Below are 24,409 nucleotides of genomic sequence, written 5' to 3'. Positions count from 1 at the left end.
AAATAGAAGGGGAAGTCGTGGAAGTAGTGACAGACTTCACGTTCCTGGGATCCCAGATCACCGCAGACTGTGACAGCAGTCATGAAATTAAAAGACGCCTGCTCCTTGGGAGGAAAGCGATGGCGAACCTAAACAGCATGATAAAAAGTAGAGACATCACCCTGCCAACAAAAGTCCGCATGGTCAAAGCAATGGTATTCCCAGTAGTCATGTATGGCTGCGAGAGTTGGACTATAAGGAAGGCCGAGCGCAGAAGAATAGATTCTTTTGAACTATGGTGCTGGAGAAGACTCTTGAGAGTCCCTTGGACTGCAAGAAGAACAAATCAGTCAATCCTCAAAGAAATCAACCCTGACTGTTCCCTGGAAGGCCAGATAATGAAACTGAAGCTAAAATACTTTGGCCACCAAATGAGAAGGGAGCACTCACTGGAGAAGACCCTGATGCTGGGAAAGATTGAAGGTCAAAGAAGACGGGGACGGCAAAGGATGAGATGGTTAGACAGTGTCATCGATGCAACGAACATGAAGTTGAGCAAACTTCAGAGGATGGCGGAAGACCGGAAGGCCTGGAGGGAGCTGGTCCATGGGGTCGCAAAGAGTCGGACTCGACTGTGCGACTGAACAACAACAACAACATGCTTTCCCATTCAAAGTTATCTAGGACATGCTTTCCTAAAATAGGATTCCAAATGTTTAGAGGGTTATAGAACTCCCGTTCGGTTTTTATTTCCGTGTCGTATATTGAAATATTTTCTAACATGAACATGTCCCAAATTTTATTAATCCATTGAGCTATAGTCGGTGCGTTTTTGCTTTTCCAGTTCTTAGCTATAGTTATTTTTGCTGCTACTACCAACAAGTTAACTAATTTCTTTGTGTCTTCAGGTGGACGAACTTGCGGCCAGAGATGGAGAAGCATCAACTCCGGAGATAAAGGTAAGTCTATATTTAGTAATTTGTTGATACTGGTACATATTTGTGACCAAAATTTCTGTATTACTTTACAGGACCACCAATTATGATAGAAATCCGCCTTTTGGCCACATTTCTTCCAGCAGTATGGTGATGTCGATGAGTAGATATGGGTTAGTTTTGCGGGAGTCAAGTGCCACCTAGTAAGAATTTTCAGGTTCGATTCTTGTACACCGAGAGTTCTTGACAAGGTTCTTTGGGAACGCCAAATTTCCTCCCACTGATCCTCCGATAATGGATTCCTCAGGTCCGCATTCCAAGCTCTTTGGTAATTGTGTTGTTTGGGGATTTGAGTGGAAACGACGATTTTATATAGTTTAGCTAGAAGACCTTTTTTTGGAGGTGGTGACTACAGAAGAAACCAGCAAGGATAACCTATCGCACTATGATAACGCCAAGAAGAGATGGAGGTCTAGCGACTCCCGATCTAGAAAGTTATAGAAAGGCAGCAATTTTGGCATCCATTGTGCGGCAATATCACGATACGGACACCCTAGATTGGAGAAGCATTGAAGAATCCAGCTTCTTTGGAGATTCCTTTCAGGAATTAATGTGGCACAGAAACTACAAAGTCATCGAGAACAAATTAAAAAATATCTTTTTCTTAGTCCTTAATAAATCACTAGAAGGAAGTTATTGTTCTGTGTGATGCATGATGCTGAGGACACACTGCACGCAACCGACAAAGTCCACAGAAGTTTAAGCCACGATAAACTGGTTAGATTTTAAGGTGCCACAAATACTCTTTTTCTTTTCTTGGTTCTTCTTGTAACAGACTAGCAAGGTCAGTCCCTCTGGAAGGCACCAACTTTTTTGGCTTCCTTGTTCTCCTTCCCCAACTGCTGCATACTCATGAGGAGATCAGCCTTCCTCACCAACAGATTCACTGTCCCTGCAAAGTCTTCTTCAGTTGTTTTGAGGAAACTCAGTGTCCCCTTATATACATCTGATTCTTGGTGGTGCAAACCACTGTGGGCTGTAGAACTCTTAAGAAGGTGAGATATTTCAATGGGACATTTCTGCTTTATATTGCTTTTCCCAACATGCCATGGCAATGTTCCCTCTAAGCTGTGGAGTCTTGTGAGCAAAAATTCTACTTAGTGAGCTACTGGCATTAAAGTTGTGAGCAAGTGATTTGGCTACTGCATGAATGAGTTTGCTCTGGAGCCATCCTTCGTGAGCGAAGGCAAAAATGTGTGAGCCAGAGGCTAAAAAACTGTGAGCTAGCTCACACTAACTCAGCTTAGAGGGAACACTGGCCATGAGCATCCCAGACATCTTATGGGATGCACACACAGTCATTAACACAGGTCTGGAAATATGTGTCTTCCCACTCCTGCCTTTTTGGTTTGTAACATCTAGAGCAGGGCCGGCCAAACTGCGGCTCGGGAGCCACATGCGGCTGTTTCACACATATTGTGCGGCTCCTGTCAGGGGAAGCGAAGGGGAGGCATGCCTCCCCAATTGGTCTTCCCTTCCTCAGCCAGTGTTCCCATCCCTGGGTAGGCTTGAGGTGGGGGGGGGGGAGCAGAGAAAGGAAGCAACTTTAACTTTAAATGCGTTCTTAAAGCCCCCCACGTCAGTCAGCTTGGAGAAGGCATTTGTCTCTTTAAATCCCTTCTCCAAACCAAGCCAGCTGGCATTGGGGCGGGAGGGGGGAGGCTTGGAGGATGCATCTAAAGTTAAAGTTGCTTCCTTTCCACCTTTCTCTTGTCTCTCTTTCTCCCTTCCTTCCTCTCTCTCTCCTTTCCTCCTCCCTTCCTTCCTCATCTATTTGCTTTCTCTCCCTTTCTTTCTACCTCTTTCTTTCTTTCCACCTCTCTCTTTCTCTCTCTCTCTCTCAGACAAATAAATATCATTAGCAAACAAATATAATTGGACCAATAAATATCAGTTATCAGTATCTGTTTTTACCCCTTTTGTGTTTATTTTTGGCAGTCTCATTTAATGTTAATAAAAAGCAAATCTGCACATTTCCCAATAAAAACGTGTGTGCAATATCTGTTCATGTCTTGCGGCTCTCAAACATCTGACGTTTATTCTGTGTGGCTCTTCCGTTAAAGACGTTCGGCCACCCCTGATCTAGAGTGACGAAGAGTTGTGGAGAACAATGTTTTGTGTCGTTTTGGCTGGTCTTAATAAAATGTGTTTGGATCTCGCTTGGGTCCAAGGTGGCTACTGGCAACCATAGAGATTTGCCCAAAATACCAGACCGTTGCCGTGCACCTCCCCTGGCATGATGACGTTACTTCCATGTGACATCATCACGGGGGGGGGGCATCATTTGTGGCAACATCACCCCACCCCCCACACTCCTGGAGAGCTCCCTCCCACCCCAAACCAGTGCTAAGCAACCCTACAGAAGATTCTTACTGGGCTGGCTGGGAACGGTTGCAGCGCGGGACTCCAGATTTCAGGAAGGGAGTGCTCCACCGAGTGAAGGGTCTCCTGAAATGCCTGCTGCAGCTCCTGGGCTTGTCCATCATAGCCAAAGAGGACCAGATACTTCAAAAGGCTGTGCACCTCACCTGAGGAAGGAACGAGATGCTCCAGGGATCATAGATTTAAAACCGTGCTGCTTTGAGTGTGGGGGTGATAAAGTCTGTAAAGGTGCCATTTCTCAAAGATCTCAAGCTTATCCCTCCTAGGCATGGCCATAATGAATGTGCAATTCCTTTCTGTGGCCATAGGCCTGGGGGGAGGCCTGTAGGACCGGGTCCCCTGGGAGAATATATTCAAGGGCTCTTCCATGCATTTTCAGTTTTCATCTTTATTTAAAACAACAACAACAACCAGGGCCCTCTTGCTCATGAGACAAAAAGACTTTAGACAACATTCTACCCAGCGGCTCAGTAAGAAATAAACCTGTGCTTGCTTTCCAGTATTCTGTTCAATGATCACGAAGTGACCAGACTTCTTATGGATAGGCTTTTTGCTGTTTCAGAGGGACTACCCCTCTTCACCTACAAGGCTACATCCACACAATATTTTGACTACAGGTCTGACTACTTTCCAGGTCCAAAGAGGAAGAAATGACAACTTGAAATCCAGTCCAGTTAGCGGGACTCAGAATGCTTTTAAAGCCCTGCCCCCAGTCCCACACTGGAAAGATTTACGTTCGTGGGACGATAAGACCGACAACAGAAGGTCTGCTCCTGAACACTGCCCCCAGCTTCTTGCAGTGTCTTAAAGTTGGGTGTTTGTCTCCTCCACACTTAGGCATCCAAGAATTTTTGGACACCAAATTACCGGATGATTGAGAGGGCATCTTTGGATATGTATGTTCTAGGAGCTGGTGTGATGCTGTGGTTAGAGTGCTGCACTAAGGGCTGGGAGATGTTAAAATCCCTACTCTGTCAAAGAAGAAGCAGAGGAGGAGACTGGATTTATACCCTGCCCTTATTCGGAGTCTCAGAGCGGCTTACAATCTCCTTCCCTTCCCCTCCCCACAACAGATGCCCTGTGAGGTAGGTGGGGCTGAGAGAGCTATTTTGGGGACTGCTCTTGAGAGAACAGATCTGAGGGAACTTGTGACTGACCCAAGGTCATAACAGCAGCTGCATGTGGAGGAGTGGGGAACCAAACCCGGGTCTCCCAGATTAGAGTGCACGCTCTTAGCCACTACACCAAACTGGCTCTCACACTGGGTGACCTTGGGCCTTGCTTCTTAGATTCTCTCTGGAGGCGATCATTAGCTCTTACTCCTCTCTCTCTAGGATCAGTTGTCTTCTCCTTCAGATTTAACGCTAAGCTCAGAGAACTGCACTGCACTGACCAACCTTTTAAGCTGTCGATGCTCTGGACGATTTCCCCTAAAGCCTCCAGGAGGGCAACGTCTTCCAGGGGGCTCCCTTCCTTCAAGCTGTGTTTTTTGCGTTCTGCCTTGCGACGGTTTTTTGAAGAACGTCTATAGTGGATGAAACACCCCCATTAACACAGACAGCAAAGCAAATCGTGGTGGCTTTGGAGCGGAGGAGATAAGAGGGAAATCAGGGTGAGAAGGCCTATTGAGTAGCGCTTGACTCCCTTCATGTAGGCCAAATGAGTTGGTCAAATTAGCTGCCACTGAGGTGGTAAACCAAGTCTGGGCTGTACCACTTCACTCTGCAGGTGGGATCTCGCTCATGACTGAATGTTTCTTGAGAACCTCTGGTCCAGGAGCAGACAAGTATATTCAGCCACACAGTCCAAACCTTTCATGTGTGGTCAAGAAGACCATATAAATTCAGCAGCATCTCCTAGCAAAGGCATAGAAAGCATATCTATGGCGTATATGCACCTGGCTGTGCTCAAGATAATGCATACATTCCTCTATGAGTATCTTTTAGAATGCGGAATACGTCTCTGTGGCAACGTGTGACATTTAGGCTAAATGTTTATGTAGCCACACTAGTGGCCAGAGGGGAGTACTTTTGGGATAAAGGCTGCCCAATGCCCAGATCCAGACAGGGACATCTGAACAGTGATCTCCAATGTGGTGCTCATGGGAATCACGGTACCCACCAGTGTGTTTCCTTGTGTCTACTAGCTTCTCCTCCAAATTGCTTCCCCAAAGCAAAGAGCCAGGAGCCAGTCCTGGTTTTCTCCCACTTAAACTGGAATCAGAGTAGAGTTGCCAGCTTCAGGTTGGGAAGTACCTGGAGATTTTGGGGGTGGAGCTTGCAGAGGGCGGGGTTTGGCGAGGGGAAGGACTTCAGTGGGGTATAATGCCATAACGGCCATTTTCTCCAGGAGAACTGATCTCTGTCACATGGAGATCAGTTGTAATAGCAGGAGATCTCCAGCCACCACCTGGCGGTTGGCAACCCTAAGTAGGAGATGCTTTGTGTCTACAGGGAGCAGCCATTTGGAAACAGCTACCCCCGTGACAGCAGAATTCTTAGTGCACAAATTCCCAACAGTTTGTGAAATCTCTGAAGATTTTGTGATTTAACCCAGCTCCTGTGTCAGCCATCTTGTGACTAGTTCCCACTCCTGTGGCAGCCATTTTGTGAGGGCACCCTCACCTGTTGTCCTAATTCCAAAAAGTGCCCATAGGCCCACCAAGTTTGGGAGACCTTGATACAGGGGATTCCCCCAACAGATAACCTGCCACAGCCATCATATCTGAAGGAGACAGTCAGGGCAGACTTAATTCCAAAACACGCCACAAGAAAAGCAAAATGGGCAGGTTAGAAGGGACCATGAGGACAAGATACGTACGCAGATATTCTTGAGTTACTGTGAGAATATTTGGAACTTGCTTCACTGGCTGTCACCATGCTGCTGGCATCAGAAAAGAGGTCTGATTCAGGGCCGTGTGGGGCTTCCAGATCTGCGAAAAATGATCAGCAGGAGAAGGAATGACGTCACCTTTCCTCCCAAATTTTTCTGGTTATTTTTTCCCCTGTCAGCTTCTTATTAATTCTAGAACACCTTGAGAGGACATAATGCTTGACAATCCCCTCCTTCATTTCTCTTCAAAGCGACTCCAAAAAGTAGGCAAAGGAGAACTTCAACTGGCAGGCCGAAGCTGAGAAAAAAGTGACTTTCCAGGGTCACTCAGCATGGGTGCTGTGGCCTGAACCTCAGAGGAAACCAAGCTCGCTTCAGAGCTCCAGTCTGTACCTCACAGTGCAATCATAAAAACACTTTCCTGGGAGTAAGCCTCACTGAATAGACCTGAGGAGAATTCTGAGGAGATCTGCTTAGGATTGCTTTCTTAGTCTTCTGGATCTGAGTCCAGCAGCCTCCACAGACTCCCGATTCATTGATTTGCCCAGGAACTCTACTAATTAGCACTGAACATACCCTGCAGTTCGTTTCGGGCTTGCTCCTTCAGTTTCCGGACGACTGAGAGGCGCTTCTGGTGGCGAGAAAATGTCACTTTATGAGTTTCCAGGAATGCCAAATGATTTCTTTGGGCTAAAGCAGTGAGAACAATGGGAAAAGACGTTACGTTATCCATGGAATGAAGGAATCGTATTCATCATATCTAAGTAATGAAATCCTGCCCCTGCATCGCTTAACATGTTGAAAGTTCCACCTTCCACTCTATACTCAAACCCTCAAGGGCCTCACTTCAAAAAGGATGTGGACAGAATGGAGTGGGTGCAAAAGAGAGCGACGAGGATGATGGGGGTCTGGAGACTGAGCCCTACGAGGAAAGGCTGAGGGCCTTGGGAATGTTTAGTTTGGAGAAGAGGAGATTGAGGAGGGACATAACCAATGTTCCCTCTAAGCTGTGGAGTCTCATGAGCAAAAAAATCTACTTTGTGAGCTACTGGCATTAAAGTTGTGAGCAAGCCATTTGGCTCCTGCATTAATTAGTTTGCTCTGGAGCCATCCTTCCTGAGCTGAGACAAAAATGTGTGAACTGGAGGATAAAAAACTGTGAGCTAGCTCACTCTAACTCAGCTTAGAGGGAACACTGGACATAACTACTCTCTTTAAATATCTGAAAGGCTGTCATTTGGAGGAGCGCAGGGGGTTGTTCCAGTTGGCAGCAGAGGATAGGACCCGAAGCAATGGGTTTAAATTAAGGGCAGGAAGGTACCGGCTGGATATTAGGAAAAACTTTACAACTGTCAGAGTGGTTCAAAGGTGGAATCAGCTGCCTAGGGAGGTGGTTGGCTCCCCTTCACTGACAGCTTTTGTCAGAGATGCTTTAGATTGGTCCTGCATTGGGCAGGGGGTTGGACTAGATGGTCTGTATTGCCCCTTCCAACTCTGTGATTCTATGATTCTATAAGAGTCCTGCTGGATCTGGCCAGTGGTCCATCTACATCCTCTTTCACACAGTGGCTAACTAGCTGGGTCTGAGGGCGAGAAATCGAATGATAAAAATAAATAAATAAATAAAAAACAACCAGGATAGAGGCATAGACTTTCTTCTGATATTACTTCTTAGCACACGGATTCAGAGGCTGACTGCCTCTGAATATGGAGGTTCCCTTTAGTCACCACTGCTAGTAGCTATTGATGGCCAGTAGCTCCAAGAATCCTCTCAGACCCTTGCTATACTTGTGGCCATCACTATGTCCACGGGCTGCGAATTCCACAAATTAATCACTTGTCAAGTGAAGAAGACTTTGCTTTTGTCTGTTGTGAATCTGCTGCCCGCAGTTACGAAACGACAGGGTGAGGTCAGCAAGGAAAGGTTTGACAAACCCAGCGTCATGAGGAATACCTCTGTGCCAGCATCAGACGGGTTGTCAGGTTACGTTGCCTTTTGTGTTAAAAAGAGAAATCCTGAATGTGAAAAACTAGTGTATCAGGAAGCAGTTCGGTTCGGTCTTTATTATGGCCCATGGGCCATTCAGAAGCAGAGCAAAACAATTAGAAAGCAGAGTTTTAGCCTAGCCTTTTCCTTTGACATAGTAGCTTTCCATGCACAGGGAGAGGATCAATGTTCCCTCTAAGCTAGCTCACAGTTTTTTAGCCTCCGGCTCACACATTTTTGTCTTAGTTCAGGAAGGGATGGCTCCAGAGCAAATTAATTTATGCAGTAGCCAAATCGCCGACTCACAACTTCAATGCCAGTAGCTCACAAAGGAGAATTTTTGCTCACAAGACTCCACAGCTTAGAGGGAGACTTGGAGAGGATTCTTAAAAAAACAAAACATGAAAAGCATTCACAGATGCACCATCGGCAGCCTGAAGTGGTACAACAAGAACCATATGCCACTGCGGCACTGTCTCCCCAAGTAAAAGGTGAATTCATAACACTGCCACATCATATTTTATTTATTTATTTATTTATTTATATCCCACCTCTCTCCCCAATGGGGACCCCAAAGCGGCTGAAATCGTCTTTCTCTCCATGTTATCCTCACAACAACCCTGTGAGGTAGGTTAGGCTGAGGGTGCGTAACTGATGCAAAGACACCCATGGCAGAGCAGGGATTCCAACCAGGGCCTCGGGGAATCCAAGTCTGACACTCTAACCATTACACTACACTATAATGGCAGCAAACGCTCTGACCATTACATTAAAGTAAAGGTAAAGGTTTCCCTTGCTCGAAAGCCAGTCGAGTCCGACTCTAGGGTTGCGGTGCTCATCTCCGTTTCAAAGCCGAAGAGCCAGCGCAGTCCGAAGATGTTTCCGTGGTCATGTGGCCGGCATGACTAAACACCGAGGCGCACGGAACGCTGTTACCTTCCCACTGAAGTGGTACCTATTTATCTACTTGCAATTTCTTGCTTTCGAACTGCTAGGTTGGCAGGAGCTGGGACCAGAGACGGGAGCTCACTCCGTCATGCGGCACACTCAGGTCTCGAACTGCTGAACGACCAACCTTCCACAGCCTGCAGTTCAGCGTCTTAACCACTTGAGCCACCGCAGCTCCTGACCATTACATTACACCGGCACTAATCTCAATCCCCACAATTTACCCACAGGACTAAAATAAAATTTGCTCATCTCCTGGATCCCTGGCTAGCCTTGTACATCCAGAAGCTCCCGAGCAAACACAGGGGAGCCTTACCTTCTAGCAGAGCTGGCTTGACGTTGGTCTCCACAATGTCCGCTCTGTTGTATTTGTAAATCTGCAAGAGGGAAAGGGGGAGGGGAAAGAACCGGCATCAGAACTGCCACCAAGCGATGAACACCAGCCCTTCCAGCTGGTACTTAACGGGAAGGGAGGTGGCAGTTTGCAAAGGGTCTTACTAATCTCAGTGCTTCCTCCCAGGCAGTCCCTTCCAAGAGGATGAGGATGGCCTCTTCGTAATCCTGGAGAAGAGGAAGGAAAGCATTCACTGACATTCTGCTGGCTAATCGTTCTCCCTGGAAAGGGAGAAGGGAGGTTCTCGTGTGTGTGCGTGTGTGCACGTTTGCATGCCTGGAAGTCATGGTCTACTTTTAGGAACTCCTAGTGGGGTTTGGAGATTTCAGAGAGGTGGCCTGATTGCCTGCCTCTGCGTCCCGGCCCTGGTATTCCTTGGAGGTCCCCCTTCCAATTACTTGCCAGGGTCGGCCCCTGCTTAGCTTCCGAGACTGGGCTTGCCTGAGCTATCCGTGTCAAGGCAAGAAGGGAGGATTGCAAGCCGGATGGTTTAGTCCTTCAGGACTGGGCCCAAAGCTTTTGGGCACCCTAGGTTGGGGTGTGCAAACCGCCTTGGCACCATGCTGCGGGGTAGGGGGAAGGCACTGCCTGCTCTCTTTGCCCTGTGAACGGTGGCAAAGCAACACCTGCCTGTTTCCCTTGTCCAGTGCACTGCAAGGCAAAGCCCCCTCACTGCCCCCCCATCCAGTGGAGCAGAAGGAAGCCACCACCGACTTCCTCGCCACCCCGAACCACAGCGATGAGGGAAAGGGCCAGCCCCTATCCTCCTGTTGAAGTGAGGGAGGGTGGGAAAGAGCAGGCTTCCTGCCGGCCGCCCTCTGAGGCCGGGGGCACCTTCTGGGCTGCTGCTTGCCGTCGGAGGCTTTGACGAGGCCGGCCGGCTGGCAGTGGGGCGGCCTGTTTGCTGCCCGTTCTCCTCTGGTGCCCTAGGCGATCACCTAGGACCACTTAGCAGACAGGCCAGCCTCGCAGTCCTTTGCAGAGTTATTCCAGTCGAAGCCCACTGGAATCAATGGGCTTAGAGTGGAGTCACCGTGCACAGGGTTGCCCTTCTAAGGACTAGGGTCGACATTCACCCAGTCTGTCAGCTGTCACGGAGGCAGCATGTGCTCTCCTCTCCCTCCTCCTCAATGATCGTGGGCAATGCAAGCGCTTCAAGCAATAAGCCTTGCATGTGCAGACCCAATCTGCGCAACCTCCCTGCCCCCAAATAATCACACACAGCGGTCCTGTGCTCGCAGCAGAGATGGCCATGTCCTGTATTTTCTGGGGACACTCTTCTCTAGACGGTGGGCAGAGCACTGGAATTTTGGTCTGCCCCACAGGCAAAATGCTCTGATGGCGGCAGAGAAAGAGTCAGGGCCATCTTGAAGCATGGACTTGTAATTACAGACCGCCTGCAAGCAAACGAACTTATCCACAGTGTTGCAATCAAAAACCAAAAGCAAAGGATTACAAACCATGGAATGAAATTGCAGAAATGTTGGTTTTTAATTAGGGCTGCCAAGTGGGGCGGCGGGGGGCGGAATCGGGCCCTGGGGGGAACTCCGCCTCCCGAAGCGCAGCGTGGCTGCATCACCGGAGGTGACGCAACCATGTCGATCCGGGCCACGCCCCCAACGTGATCGACGATGCGCTGGCGGTGCGCACGCATCCGAGGACGGCTCCCGGAGCCCAGCGAGGCTCCCCCACCGGTGAGTTTTTTTGACTTGGCAACCCTATTTTTAATATACTTTGAGATGGCATTTGATAGGACTATGGGAGCTGGCTACAATGGTTTCAATGGTTGGATCCCAACCCCCTGATTGCCAGAAGCCTAGTGTGCAGCCAGACCGACAAAGGAAACTTGGAGGAAATAATCTCTAAGATGGGAATCTGGATAAGTAGCACAAAGGGAGTGGGGGGTGGGAAATAGCACTATACCTTGGCATATTGTTCCAGGAGTACTGCTGCATCCCCAAACTTTCTTTTCTCAATGCATTTCCCTAAACAAAAGGAGAGCATTTCATGCAGACAGATAGGTAAACAAATCATGTATTGGATGAACCAAGTTCTGCCTGCGCATCATTTGAACATAAGGACTGCTCTGTCTTCCACCTTGTACACAAGCACCTGCCCATCTTTAAGAAACTGTCCCCAAGGTTAGATCGAGTTATAAAGCAGGAGATTTCATTCATTCATCTGGTCTGAAACCCACAGAGTGCTGCACATTAATGCAAGCTGCAACTGTCTTCTCTCTACCAGAGCATATCAATTCTACACCATGGCAACCCTGGCTCTCTTTGCATAGAATTATGCAAATGGAAATCATTACCTAGATTAAATTTGCATCACCCATTCTGGCTCCACTGATCACGCTTTCAAAGAACTTGGGGGAAGGGGGCGAGGACTTGTCAAAACATAAGAGCGAGGAAAGAAGGAAGGAAATGAAGAGGGGAGGAAGAGCCGACGTGGAGACTGGGTGCGGATGAGTCACAGAAGAAGGAATGGCGGAAGAGCCTGGGGACCATGCAAGATGTCAGAGCCCTATTTGTGACTACGAGGTTCCTTGGCTGCAAACTCTTTTGTTTCCAGGGGCCTACTCAGTTATTTGACACAAAGATTCTAGCCAGGGATCGGAAATTTGGGCTCTCACATTCCCATGCCAAAGATGCAAGTGTATAGCATCTCCTGGCTGACACAGTTCCTTCCTGTGGTGAGGGTAAGAGGCCCATGCTCTGGACCTGTTATCTCCCCAAGGGAAAAGTTTTATTCCTACTTGTTTATTGAGGTATTTATACCCTGCTTTCCCCCCCAATGGGGACCCAAAGTTGCTTACAACACTGTTGTCTCCCCCTCCACTGTATCCAAGATCTTTGGACATAGCAGGCACATTCTGATACTCAGCTGCATCTTCATCCTGTAAGATACTGTGCTATCATTGCAGGAAAGCAATTATGAGACTCACCAAATCCATGCTTTCTGCCTAGGTTTGCCAGGTCTTAGTGGGGGACTCCTGGCTTGGTCCCAGGGTCTTCCGGCGTGTGCGCTGCAATGACATCACCTGGAAGTGATGTCATTGCACTGGGCACATTGTATAGGGAATGCTCTAGCATTTGGCTAAAAACTCTATAGTCACCATAGAGTTTTTAGCCAAATGCTAGAGTGTCCCTAGCGCAATGACGTCACCGCCAGGTGACATCATCGCGCCAGGCATATTGGGCACAGTGGGATTCCTCCCGTTGGCCAGCTGGCCAGCAGAGGATTGGGCCCCCCAAAATTGAGGGAACCTCTGCCCCCACCACCATTTGAGTAAAGACAGTTCCCAATTTTGCTGATCTAGACAGGTAGCAAACAGAGGACTGCTGGGATCCGTACAGGGGCCTTGAGCTAACCTTGGCAGGATACCGCTTTTCTTCTTGTGGCTAGCTGAACCCCCAAATTGTAACACACCCTCATTTTGAAACAGTTCTCAGTTTCAAGAGCAGCTTGCTATGTGCCATGGAGCAGGACGTTTGAGGAAAGCAGGTCTGAACAGGAAAGCAGGTCTGAACTAGTTCCACAATTCTTGCCCTTCTGGTTGAAGTTTATTGACCATGACCAGCTGCCATAACATGGCTGGTGGAGTGCAACTTGTTTTGCGTCTCACCTGTATTCGTATCTACACATGCAAAACATGTGTACACCAAAACAATGACAAGTGCCCTAGCCCACATTCAGCCCGTTTCTCTCTTTTTGCTCCTTGGACCTACCTTTTTATTGAAATTTTGGTTATAAGTTCTTTGGGGCAACGACCTCTCTTGGATTATGTTATTTTATAAAGCATCACACACGCTAATGTTGCTAGAGAAACAGCCCTTTGAACAAACAACATCTCAGTGTTTCCTGTTCCTGTACATTACGGTGACCATTTTGAGGGAGGATGGAAAGTGAATTATAAAGTTGTAAAGATAAAACAAAAAAATTGAAATGATTGTATGGCATTGTGGGTGGAACGGCCAGGAAATCCAGGAGGATTGTCTGGCTGCCGAAACTGTAGCTCTTTTTTGGCACCACTAGGTGGCGAGCTATGCTTATTTGTTTAGGCTGAGAGTCCTGTGACTTGCCTAAGGTCACTTGCTTCAAGTGGAGAATCGAGCCCAGTTCTCCAGAATAGAGTCTGTCTCTCTTAACCACTACACCAAACTGGCACCCAAAGATAAAACAAATGAGTGGCAAATACTTGGATGTGACATTCAGTCTGGACAGCTGTGAAAACTGAAAGGTATCTTGAACATGTACATCAGAACACATGAGGCTGCCATCTGCTGTGTTGGACTTTTAACCTGTCAAGGTCAGTACGGTCAACTCCAACGAGCAGTGGCGCTGCAAGGTCTCAAGGAGAGACCTTCTGCATCACCAACTCCCTGATCCTTTTAACTGGTGATGCCGGGGATTAAACCTAAGACCTACTGAACACAAAACAGAGGCTCTTCCATTGAGCCACAGCCCCTCCCCCCAATCCTGCAGAATGGATGCTCACCTGCTATGGTCCTTGCCAAACTGGCCAGCTTGTCTTCTGTGTAATGAAGCTCAGCTGCCGCACACAGGACCTGCTTCCAGTTCCCACTGATCTGAAAGGCGTCCAGGGCTTTCTGGAACGCACCGCAGCGGAAGAAGATCAGCCCTGCTTCTTCAGCGAGATGCTTCTGGATCAAATACTCTCCATAGGCATCACTGATGGCCTGTGAGACAAAGTCACAAATCAAGTAAAACCAGGGGAGAGGGAGGGGTGGTGATGTTTGCCACTTCTCTCTGACCTGAGGACCATGAAACCAAGACAGACGATTGCTCTGGCAGAGCGGATGACGATCTGTTAGACAACTGGTTTGTCTGTCGAGGAACCACTGTTTATTTGCCCTGTGTATTGCAGAGGGTTCTGGAAAATGTTCTGAAGTGCATGCAGACACAGGGCAGACTACTGGGCTTCATCATTGCCCTTAGCACACAAACTCAGCATTCCGTTACAGCTGCATATTGCAGAAAGAGATGAGAAGCAGGATGCAAGATCTCTTTCAGGAATGTTCACATTAGGGCTTCCAAATCTCGCCAAATCGCGGCGGGGGATCCACATGTCTTTTCAGAATCCGTGCTGCGGGGACGGCAAGACACGTTGCACCGCTGTCGCCAAGACATGACACGACGTGTCGCTCTGGCAACGGGGCTGTTTGGAGCCCCGTTGCCAGAGCGACGTGTGGCATCATGTCCTGGCGACGGCGGGTGCAATGCATCTCACCGTCCCTGCGGCACGGATTCTGCAAAGACACATGATCTCCCGCCGCGACTTGGCAACCCTAGTTCAGATACCATTCTTTCTTTCAGACAGGAGTCCCCAAAGTGGTCCCTGTGAGAGCCATGGCGCCCAGTGACACCTTTTCTGGAGCATGTAAAGTGTTTTTAGAAAGTGGGTGGGGCCAGGTGGGGTTCCTTCCCAGCTGGGCTTCTGATTGGCCACTGGAGATCTGACTGGCTATGCCAATTAAAATAACATTGTTTCAGTGTCCGCTGCCACCACTGCTGGTTTTATTTTCTCTCACACTCCTCTCTCCCAGAGTATTACTCCTCATGTTCCCTGCACTTGGACTTCCTCTGTGTTTGTGTCTACTTCCTGCGGCAGCCATTTTGCGGTTGTCTCTGTCTCCTGCAGTAGCCATTTTGTGGTCATGTATACCGCCCCTTTCTCAGAATTTCAACACTGCCTATAAGTCTCAAAAAGGTTGGGCCCTAGTTTAGAACATCTTCAGCCCTGCTGGCTCCTGAGCTTCTCGCTGAGGAACCTTTCATGCATTTCTTCTTTGAAAACCAGGCTCTGTGGCTTGAGATCTCGTAAAAAGAGATCCAATCAAAACAAAAAAACCCTGTTCTCTTTAAGCTTTTAACTTTCCTGGAGCCACGGTGTCAGTTTATCTGCCCAGAAAGCAATAAGGCCTGAAACGGGTCCTTCATCACCACAACAAGGCTGCTTGCTCTGGCAAGATCAGTTCAATACGTGGGGTTACCAGACCACCCCCTCCGGTGGAGGCTGGGGTTTACTGTTGCCAGGCCCTACCACCCCACCACCGATCAGCTGGCTGGAAGGAGAGGACGTACCCCCCAAAAGAGGCAGATTCCTCCAATGTGCAGTGACGTGACCATGTGACATGATCACATCTGGATGTTGGGGTGACACTCTGTTTTTGGGCAAAAATTCTATGCTAGAAGCCAAATTTACCACAGAGTTTTTACCAAAATACCAGAGTGTCGCCCTGACCAGGAAGTGATATCACTTCTGGGTCACATGGACAGTGATATAGACACACTGCTGCACGTCGGCTGGGCCTCCCTGCTGCTCCCAGTAAGCCCCCCCCCCATCCCCCGCTGGTTGGCAGGAAGGACCTGGCAACCCTATCAATACTAAAAGTCTTCACTAAGGAGAACAGCATTTCACTCACCTTGAACTCCTGAGTGTCGGGTGGGTACAGCTTCAGGGCTTCTTTATATAAACTCTGATCCTTCACCAGGTTCAGGAGCTCTGGAAAATGCTCGGGCCCTGACAAGGCAATCAAAGACATTTCCTTGTGAGGACAAACATGCCACGTACGGTGTATACTGGATTGAGCCATCCTTGGACCCACTAGGACAGGTTTTGGCTGGGTCAGTTTGGGTGCCAGAATACAGTGTTCACTGGGTTAAGGAGCCCAGGAATAAACATTTCAGTTTGTGCTCAGCCAAAACAATTTTTTAACTATGATGCTGATGCCCTACTGTCCTCTAACAGGTTCAGTAAACTAAAGCTGGAACTGCTCTGAAGTAATCGGTAATATCGATGCGACACTACTGTGGAGATTTTGCGTCCATGTTTAAATCTTTGGATATTTGATTTCAGATTATCCCGACCTTGAGGAAGCCAGGAGTGAAATGGGCGTTCCAAGTTGATGACTCGTCGCCGGGACCATTTATCTTTCCATCATGTGAATTGTGGTTGTTGGAAATCTCTAAAAAGCATTTTCAAAGTCTGGGGAAAGATTGGATATTATTTGAGAATCTCCATCCTGCATCGACATGTTTTTGAATAGGGACCTATATGATGCCTTACGACTTTACTGATGATTTAACTTGTGTGTATTAAATCTGAGGAACCCCTGTATAAAATATTGTGTCATATTCAACAAGTAAAGCAGTTCTGAAGACAAGGAGTTATCCAGAATGTTTTCTAAGATCTGCATAGCGTGAACACTTTTCTGTAACATGGTCTACAGCATTACAGTAGACATATGCCACCATTTCTCAAGGACATGTTTATGTCATTAACGTTTAATAATGAACAGTGTATTGCTACCACACATCCATTTTGTGGCTTGGATCCAATAATCTGTTAATGAAAGTTGTTGATGAGGATCTTTCCCTTTTTCCCCCTTCCCCTCAGCAGGGGTCCCTTCCAGTTCATTCCCAGGGTTGCAGGACCAGCATGGACTGGGGGGGGGGGGCTGTAAAACCACCCTCCAGCAATCTGCATCAGTGGAGACTGCACATGTGGAAGAGGGAACAATTTTGCCTCTTCCCTCTCTTCAGTACAAACCCTTCAACTTGTGTGGGTGTTAGTCAGCATGGGTCCCATGACCTTGGGAATCAACCTTCCCAATTTCGGAAGGAACCGCTGGGTGGGAGGGGATCTGTGATCCTTGCACCAACAGATCACAGGATCCAACCCAGTACATCTCAAAATGATCATGTATCTTGCCAGTGTCCTCAGCACCATGAAGATTAACTCAGTAGCTAAATCAGCTAATAAGTCTTAAAATCAAATAATGTGACTCTCAAGCCCAAACAATTAACCCAGCTTTTGTTTATTACAAAAGCGATGGTTTGTAGTTTCAGATTTTTATTTTCCACTTCTCGGAGGGCAAAAACTAAGAACTATGTGCTTACACAGCACTTTGCCACTTTCTCTTTCCAGTCGTGGGTATATTTATATTTGGAAAAAAACATTCATACTTTTAAATTTAATAATATGCCAAATCTGCTAATAGAGTTACAAACTTTATGTTATTCAAGCAGCAAAATAAGGTTTGGTTCGATTAGAAAGTATTACATATATTGCACTTTTCCCTGCATATTTCCATTCTACCCCTCACTCCCAATGGGGGGAAAAATATTTCTTTCCTCATTGCTTCAAATTTTCTGGAAAATCTGTATCTCTACCTACCACATTTACTGAGGTGACCGAGAGCCTTTGGGTACCTCTTCAAATGTTTGTCTATAGAGTACCGCTGGTAATTGTGTTCCATTTTCTTAAGCTGGTTTAAAAATGGGAGATATTCCTTAGGATCCTGAGGAGATCAAATAAGAAAGGTATGGTGTAAAATCTAATCGTTCTGGAAAAGAATGGGCAACTGTTGCCCTGGTGCCAAAGAAAACAAGGATAAATTTGCTTATTCCTATACCAATGAAAGTTAGCGCAACAAAGATGATACTGAAGACAATCCCTGAGAAGATATCACATAATCCCATCAATAAAATCATGTAGGCAGGAAAGCCAATCAGATTAAATGGTAGCAGAGGGTAAATGAGGTCAAGGACAGTGAAGACAAAGTAGGAAAATGGCACCCAAGAACAGCAGCAGCCAGGGGAATAAAACAGCAGTGGACAAGATCTAAGCAATGTGACCTTTTTTTAAAAGCACCTTCAGAGCGCTTCCGCCGCTGAAATTCATACAATAGTCACCTTGAGATTGGATTACTGTAATGCTCTCTACATGGGGCTGCCCTTGTCCCAAATCCGGAAGCTGCAGCTGGTGCAGAACGCAGCGGCGAGGCTGTTGTTGTGTCTTTCTATGCGGGAGCCCATCCACCCTACCCTAAAAGCACTGCACTGGCTGCCTATAGCATACCGGATTCGGTTCAAGGTGCTGGTTCTTACCTTTAAAGCCCTATATGGTCAGGGACCTACTTACCTAAGGGACCGCCTTTCCCCATGTTCCCCAGAGAGCACTAAGATCGGGGTCCCAAAACTGTCTGGCCCTTCCAGGCCCTAAAGAAGCCAGGCTAGCCGTGACGAGGGCCAGGGCCTTTTCTGTGGCGGCCCTTTACTGGTGGAATGAGCTCCCGGATGATATCAGGGCTCCGCGGGACCGTTTACAGTTCCGCAGGGCTTGTAAAACGGAGCTCTTCCACCAGGCTATCGATGAGGGTGCTGCCTTTTAATACTGTGGCCCTGGCCCCCCAATATCAGTACCAACAGCCTGGCAAGAACCCACACTACGATGGCAGTTGACTATTTGGATACTGAGTGAACACCGCTGCCGTTATTAGCATTTATGCTTACTAGCACCTATGATTTTGTATGTTTTGATTGTGTTTTAACACACACACACATATATATCTCCTGTAAGCCGCCCTGAGCCTGCCTTGGCAGGGAGGGCGGGATACAAATTAAGCAAATAAAATAAAATAAAAATAAAATGTGTAACTTTCCAAGCAAGCATGAAATTAGGGGATATTTTGCAAAAACAGTTTCAGAGGGTAGCCGTGTTGGTCTGCAGCAGAAGAGCTAGATTCAAGTTCAGCAGCACCTTAGAGACCAACAAGATTTTCAGATCAAGACAGGTTAGGCTTGCCAAGTCCCCCCGGGGGGCAGGGAAACCCCCGCCCTAGAGGCCTGTTCCCCGCCGCTGCTAGATCGGGCCCCGGGGGAAACTCCACCCCGACGTGCACGTCACCAGGAAGTGACATGACCACGCCGGGCATGCTGGGGGCGGGGCCACAGTCATCCGAGGGAAAACTCTATGGTTTTTCCTCGGATGGTCGTGGCCCCGCCCCCAGCGTGCCCAGCATCGTCACGTCACTTCCTGGTGACGTGGATGCGGTGCGTGCGGGCTTTGCTCGTGTGCTCCGGGATCGACCCGGGAGTCCCCCACTCCGGAACAAGGTGAGACTTGGCAACCCTAAGACAGATAGCCGTGTTCGTCTGTCTGTATCTGTAGAAAAGAGCAAGAGTCCAGCAGTAACACCTTAAAGACTAACAAAGTATGTGGCAGGGGGTGAGCTTCCGTGAGTCACTGCTCACTTCCTCAGATACAGCTCACTCCAGCTGTATCTGAAGAAGTGAGATGTGACTCACGATAGCTCATACTCTGCCAACATACTTTGTTAGTCTTTAAGATTTTCAGAGTATAAGCTTTTGAGAGTCAACGGGAGCTCTGACAAAGAAAGCTTTGACTCTTGGAAGCTTATACCCTGAAAATCCTCACCATACCAAGCATATTTTGTGGGAAGCCCCACTGAAATCTGTAGGACTTACTTCCAAGCAAGGTGTTGCTAACTTCTCTGCTAAATTCCTCAGAGAACTACAATTCCCAGAACTCCTTGGGGGCACAGGAATGAGTATCAAGTCTGTGGTGCAAACACATCCTAAAGCCTAGTGCCTATTTATTCTGATCACCTTCTTATCCAAAGTTAAGCAGATAGAGTTTTTAAGAACTGCCCAGAAAGGACAGTCTGGAGTGTTTATGGGTGCTGGGCGGTTTGGTGGTGGTGGTGGGAGCAGGGCTTTTTTTGTAGAAAAGCCCAGCAGGAACTCATTGGCATAATAGGCCACACCCAACAGCAGAAACACATTAGCATAATGTGCCACACCCCTGAGAGCACAGCTCATTAGCATATTAGACCACACCCCCACACTACCAGAACTGTGGTCATCCAGCCACGCCCACCATTTGCTTCTTATTCTGTTTACCTTGTTTGTTGTCAAAACCCAGGGCTTTTTTTGTAGCGGGAACCTTTTGCATGTTAGGCCACACACCCCTAATGTAGCCAATCCTAATGAGTGTCTGCTGTTGGGTGTGGTCTGTTATGCTAATGAGTTTCTGCTGGGCGTGGCCAACTCGGGAGCCAGCCGGAACTCCGTTCCTGTGCGTTCCTGCCCAAAAATAGCCCTGGGTGGGAGTAACTGTTGCTCATGTTTTACATTCTGACGATTTCCTTTCAACAGCTAGGGGAGCACAGTAAATGAGATGTGACTCATTGGTAGGCAAAGAACCTAGAGGGAACAAAATTACCTTCTGAGACTTCTCAGCAACCATGAGAACTAAATCAAAGTCGTACGTTCCCAGGGAATGATCATACAATTCACCAACATCTACCAGGTACAGCAGGTATTTCAATGCTTCTTCTACACTGTTGGATCCAGTATGTTCAGAAGATTGCTCTGTAGTTTCAAATTAAAATCTTTTACAAAACAGGCTTCATTTGCAAAACACACACACGGAGCTATATGATGCAAAAGGAAACTTCATATGAAAATATACATTAATTAATTATCGCATGGCATTGTGTGTAGAATAGCCAGGAGATCTTAAGATTGTCTGGCAACCACAAGTTCTAGCTCTTGTTTTAGCACTATGCACCACTAGGTGGCGAGCTAGACTTGTTTTTAAGGCAAGAGATGGTTCAGAGGTGGTTTGCCTTTGCCTTTCCCCTGTGTCATGACCCTGGTATTCCTTGGAGGTCACCCTTTCAAATACTAGCCAAGGCTGACCCTGCTTAGCTCCAGGATGCAACAGGATCTGGCTAACCTGGGCTATCCAGGTCACAGGAAATACACATGCTTGCTTAAATTAACAAATGAGCACAAGCCCAATAGAGTTCTCTTCAGAGAATATTACAAAAAGGGCAATGGGCTGGTGCTTCACCCTCTGGAAACGACAGTTGAGTTTCTGATAGTGATGTGGATTTTCTGGGAAATTCAATTTCATTTTAAATCAATTTAAATAAATAATTTAAATATTTATATAATACATAAAGCAAAGTCACCCTGTATAAGCCAGAATTCTGTACAAGCACTGAGGTTTACTTGTCCATGATTCATATCCCACATATAGCCCACCTGACATGACTGATGACTGGTGAGCAGGGTTATCCAGTGGAAAAAGTGGTGTACTGGTTGGAATGAAGACCCAGGTTCCGATCAACACTGGGCATGAAACTTGCTGGTTAACCTTAAGCCAGTCATTCTTTCTGAATCTAACCTACCTCACAGGGTTGTTTGCTATTATGAAGATAAAATAGGGAAGGGAGAAACAGTGTAAGCTATTCTGAGCTCCCTGTGGCAAGGGATGGATAGACGTACGATAAATAAATAGTGAATGCAAACTAAAAGGGCGTGATACAAGACCACTGACCACCATTTTTAATCCCACAGGACTAATAGATTTTGTCCTAATACTGCACCTCGAAGCTCACGAATCCCCTGCAGAGCAGTCCCGAGTTCTGGGGGGCTCTTTTTCACATGTGAGGTCAGTATTGATAAGCAGTACCTAGAGAGGTCACAGAGAGAAAAGACAGATTTAAAACAATGCATTCTTGGTGCTTTTCCCACTTGTCCATGACAAATATCCTGCCTGAGGTTGGATATTTCAATTTGCTACTGAAATTTCATGGAAAGCAAAAATTATAGCAAATTTGGGAATTCTGAAGCGAAGCAGCCAAAGAATTTCAAAGGAAGCAAACAGTGTTTCAAGGAGATGAACAGAATTGCTTGGGGGTGAAGAGCCAGTTTGGTGTGGTGGTTGTGCGTGAACTCTAATCTGGGAGAACCGAATTTGATTCCCCACTCCTCCACTTGCACGTGGCTGGATGGCCTTGGGCAAGCCGTAGTTCTGATAAGAGCTGTCCTTGAAAAAGAGCAGTTTCTGTCAGAGCTCTCTCAGCCCCACCTACCTCACAGGGTGTCTGCTGTGGGGAGGGGAAGGGAAAGGAGTTTGTAAGCCGCTCTGAGACACCTTTGGGTAGTGAAGGGTGGGGTATAAATCCAATCTCCTCTTCTTCTTCTCTAAACATCCCTGTATTGTTTCTAGATCCTACCTGAAGCAAAACCTGAAGTGAATTTGAAGGTTTCTTTGTAGATGAAAACATCCAAAGAATGTCAAGAGAAACCAGAAGAGTTTTAATAAGCTCAGTGAAAATGGCTGCAAAGAAAACTGCCTCCTCTTAACTTCATGAACTGGTTCTGACAGAAGCAACACTTTTTATTTATTATATTTTTATCCCGTTCTTCCCTGAACACAGGCCTCAGGGCGGCTCACAACAATTAAAAACACAGATAAAACAATAAAAACGTCCTACAGTTCTACCATTTACTCATTAAGTACAACCAAGATGGCCCATATACCTAGAAGCATGCTCCTATGGGTCTATAAAAGTGCCCAAGGTTAAGAAGGGGCAGTGGGCGATCACTCCCAGTAGCCACTGAACATACCAAGTCAGGGCGTGAAGCAGGGGAGGCCAGAATAAACGAGACACCCATTGCCTCTGCCAAAGGCCCAGTGGAACATCTCCATTTTACAGTGCCCTGCAGAACTGAAGCAGATCATCCAGGGCCCTGCTCTCACTCAGGAAAGTGTTCCACCAGGCCGAAGCCAGAGCCGAAAAGGCTCTGGCTCTGGTTGAGGCTAAGCTGGGGACCACCAGCAGCTGCTGTTCCAATGAGGTAAAGGACCATCAAGGAGGGAGACCAAGATATTTCTGGCTCTATCTCTTGCCTACTTACCACCAGCACAAAAACACAAATACCAAGCAGAGAAGGTGGCTTAAATCCCACAGAACAAGTGTAGCACAGCGGTTTGGGTCTGACTAGGCTCTGAAAGATCTGAGCTGAGATCTCCACCCTGCCATGAATGAGTGACCTAGGCCCAATCACTGTCTTGCTCAGCCTCACCTAACTCATAGTGTTGTTATGAGGGGGGGAAAGGGGAAGGGGACACCATGTATATCATCCTGAGAAGGGCAGAATTAAAACATACTTGATATCTAGAAAGATCCCTTTGCCCACTAAAAGCCTGGGATAGCAAGGTGGTGAGGACTGAGAGCTCTCCAACCCACCGCATTCACCACAGATGTCATTGCCCAAAGGAGCAGACGATGGCCTCCAGACCCAGAGAAAGGAGGCAGGGCATGTTCCTCCCATCTCATGCCCAAAAGCAGTATGTCTCCCCCCACCAGCTACCCAGGGGGAAGAGGTCAGGAGGAAGAGGAAATCTTCAGAAGTGCGTTCCTGTCTTCAAATGCAGGTAACCTAAGGACCCCAGCCATTAAGTATCAAGCCTGCTCTTATCTCCTGTCCCAGATACCCATTCTTGGGTCATCCTAGAGCATGACAGAATGTCAGGAACCAGCTTTGATACATAAAGGTACTGTACAGTAATTCACAGGTTTCATACTTAGGAGCGTTGATCTTCTCCATGGCTGTTCTCATTGCATCGCAGATGAGGTCGACCTTTTTCCCATCAGATTTGAGCCGCTCAGGGGCGTCGCTGAGCTCTAGAGGTGGGTACATAGTCTTTGTGAAGTCTTCTTCTCTAAGAAGGGGTACATAAAAAGACCGCAGATGGATCTCGGTAAATCCATGATTCCAAAGTGCACAAAGTGTAAAAAAGACTGTGTCAAAATATTGGGGGGGGGGAAATGGAATGGGCAGGACAGTGTCCACAAAAGTGCAAAAATGTACTGAGGTCAGCTTCTTGAGAACCACACCTTGCTTGCTTTTTTTTTATAGGGGGCTACGTGAAGAACCATAGGCGGTCCCCACGCCGGGGACCCCTGCTCTGAAGAGCCCACCTGCCACAGCAATGTTTTTAAAAACCTGCACAGCCAGCCTCAGGACTGGGGTGAGGACAGTCGTCCGTCATTGTCCTCCCAACATCTCCATCTTGTTTTGAAACTTTGTATAGCATCGTAAGCTGCCTTGGATGCCAGTGCTGGCAGAACAGCAGGGCAGGGGTCATTTCCTGCAGGAGCGCACAGGAGCGGAGCTCCGGCAGTAAAGAGCCCAGGGGGCGGGCACATGCAACAAGCCCCACTCCCTGCTCCCAGCAGCCCTCAGTCAGAGCAAGAAGCAGCC

General features: G+C 47.6%; 1 protein-coding gene across 1 annotated transcript in view; it reads right to left on the bottom strand.

The window, feature by feature from the left end:
* Positions 1–24,409, bottom strand: part of IKBKAP (inhibitor of kappa light polypeptide gene enhancer in B-cells, kinase complex-associated protein) — a 62,017-nt gene that overhangs the window by 7,260 nt on the left and 30,348 nt on the right. The window contains exons 23-35 of the mRNA XM_015420673.1: positions 23,730–23,867; positions 21,742–21,827; positions 20,571–20,719; positions 17,721–17,844; positions 15,967–16,064; positions 14,019–14,220; positions 11,441–11,502; positions 9,622–9,684; positions 9,440–9,500; positions 6,765–6,878; positions 6,177–6,288; positions 4,754–4,881; positions 3,348–3,502 (exon numbers count right to left, since the gene is read on the bottom strand). Of these exons, the coding sequence (XP_015276159.1) occupies positions 3,348–3,502; positions 4,754–4,881; positions 6,177–6,288; positions 6,765–6,878; positions 9,440–9,500; positions 9,622–9,684; positions 11,441–11,502; positions 14,019–14,220; positions 15,967–16,064; positions 17,721–17,844; positions 20,571–20,719; positions 21,742–21,827; positions 23,730–23,867 (1,492 nt within the window). The remainder of the gene's footprint in view (positions 1–3,347; positions 3,503–4,753; positions 4,882–6,176; positions 6,289–6,764; positions 6,879–9,439; positions 9,501–9,621; positions 9,685–11,440; positions 11,503–14,018; positions 14,221–15,966; positions 16,065–17,720; positions 17,845–20,570; positions 20,720–21,741; positions 21,828–23,729; positions 23,868–24,409) is intronic.

The sequence above is a fragment of the Gekko japonicus genome, unplaced genomic scaffold (genome assembly GCF_001447785.1).
Source record: "Gekko japonicus isolate JY-2015 unplaced genomic scaffold, Gekko_japonicus_V1.1 scaffold1242, whole genome shotgun sequence".
Taxonomy (NCBI): domain Eukaryota; kingdom Metazoa; phylum Chordata; class Lepidosauria; order Squamata; family Gekkonidae; genus Gekko; species Gekko japonicus.
Note: the sequence above shows the minus strand (reverse complement) of the source record. Positions and strands in the feature narration are given on the sequence as shown.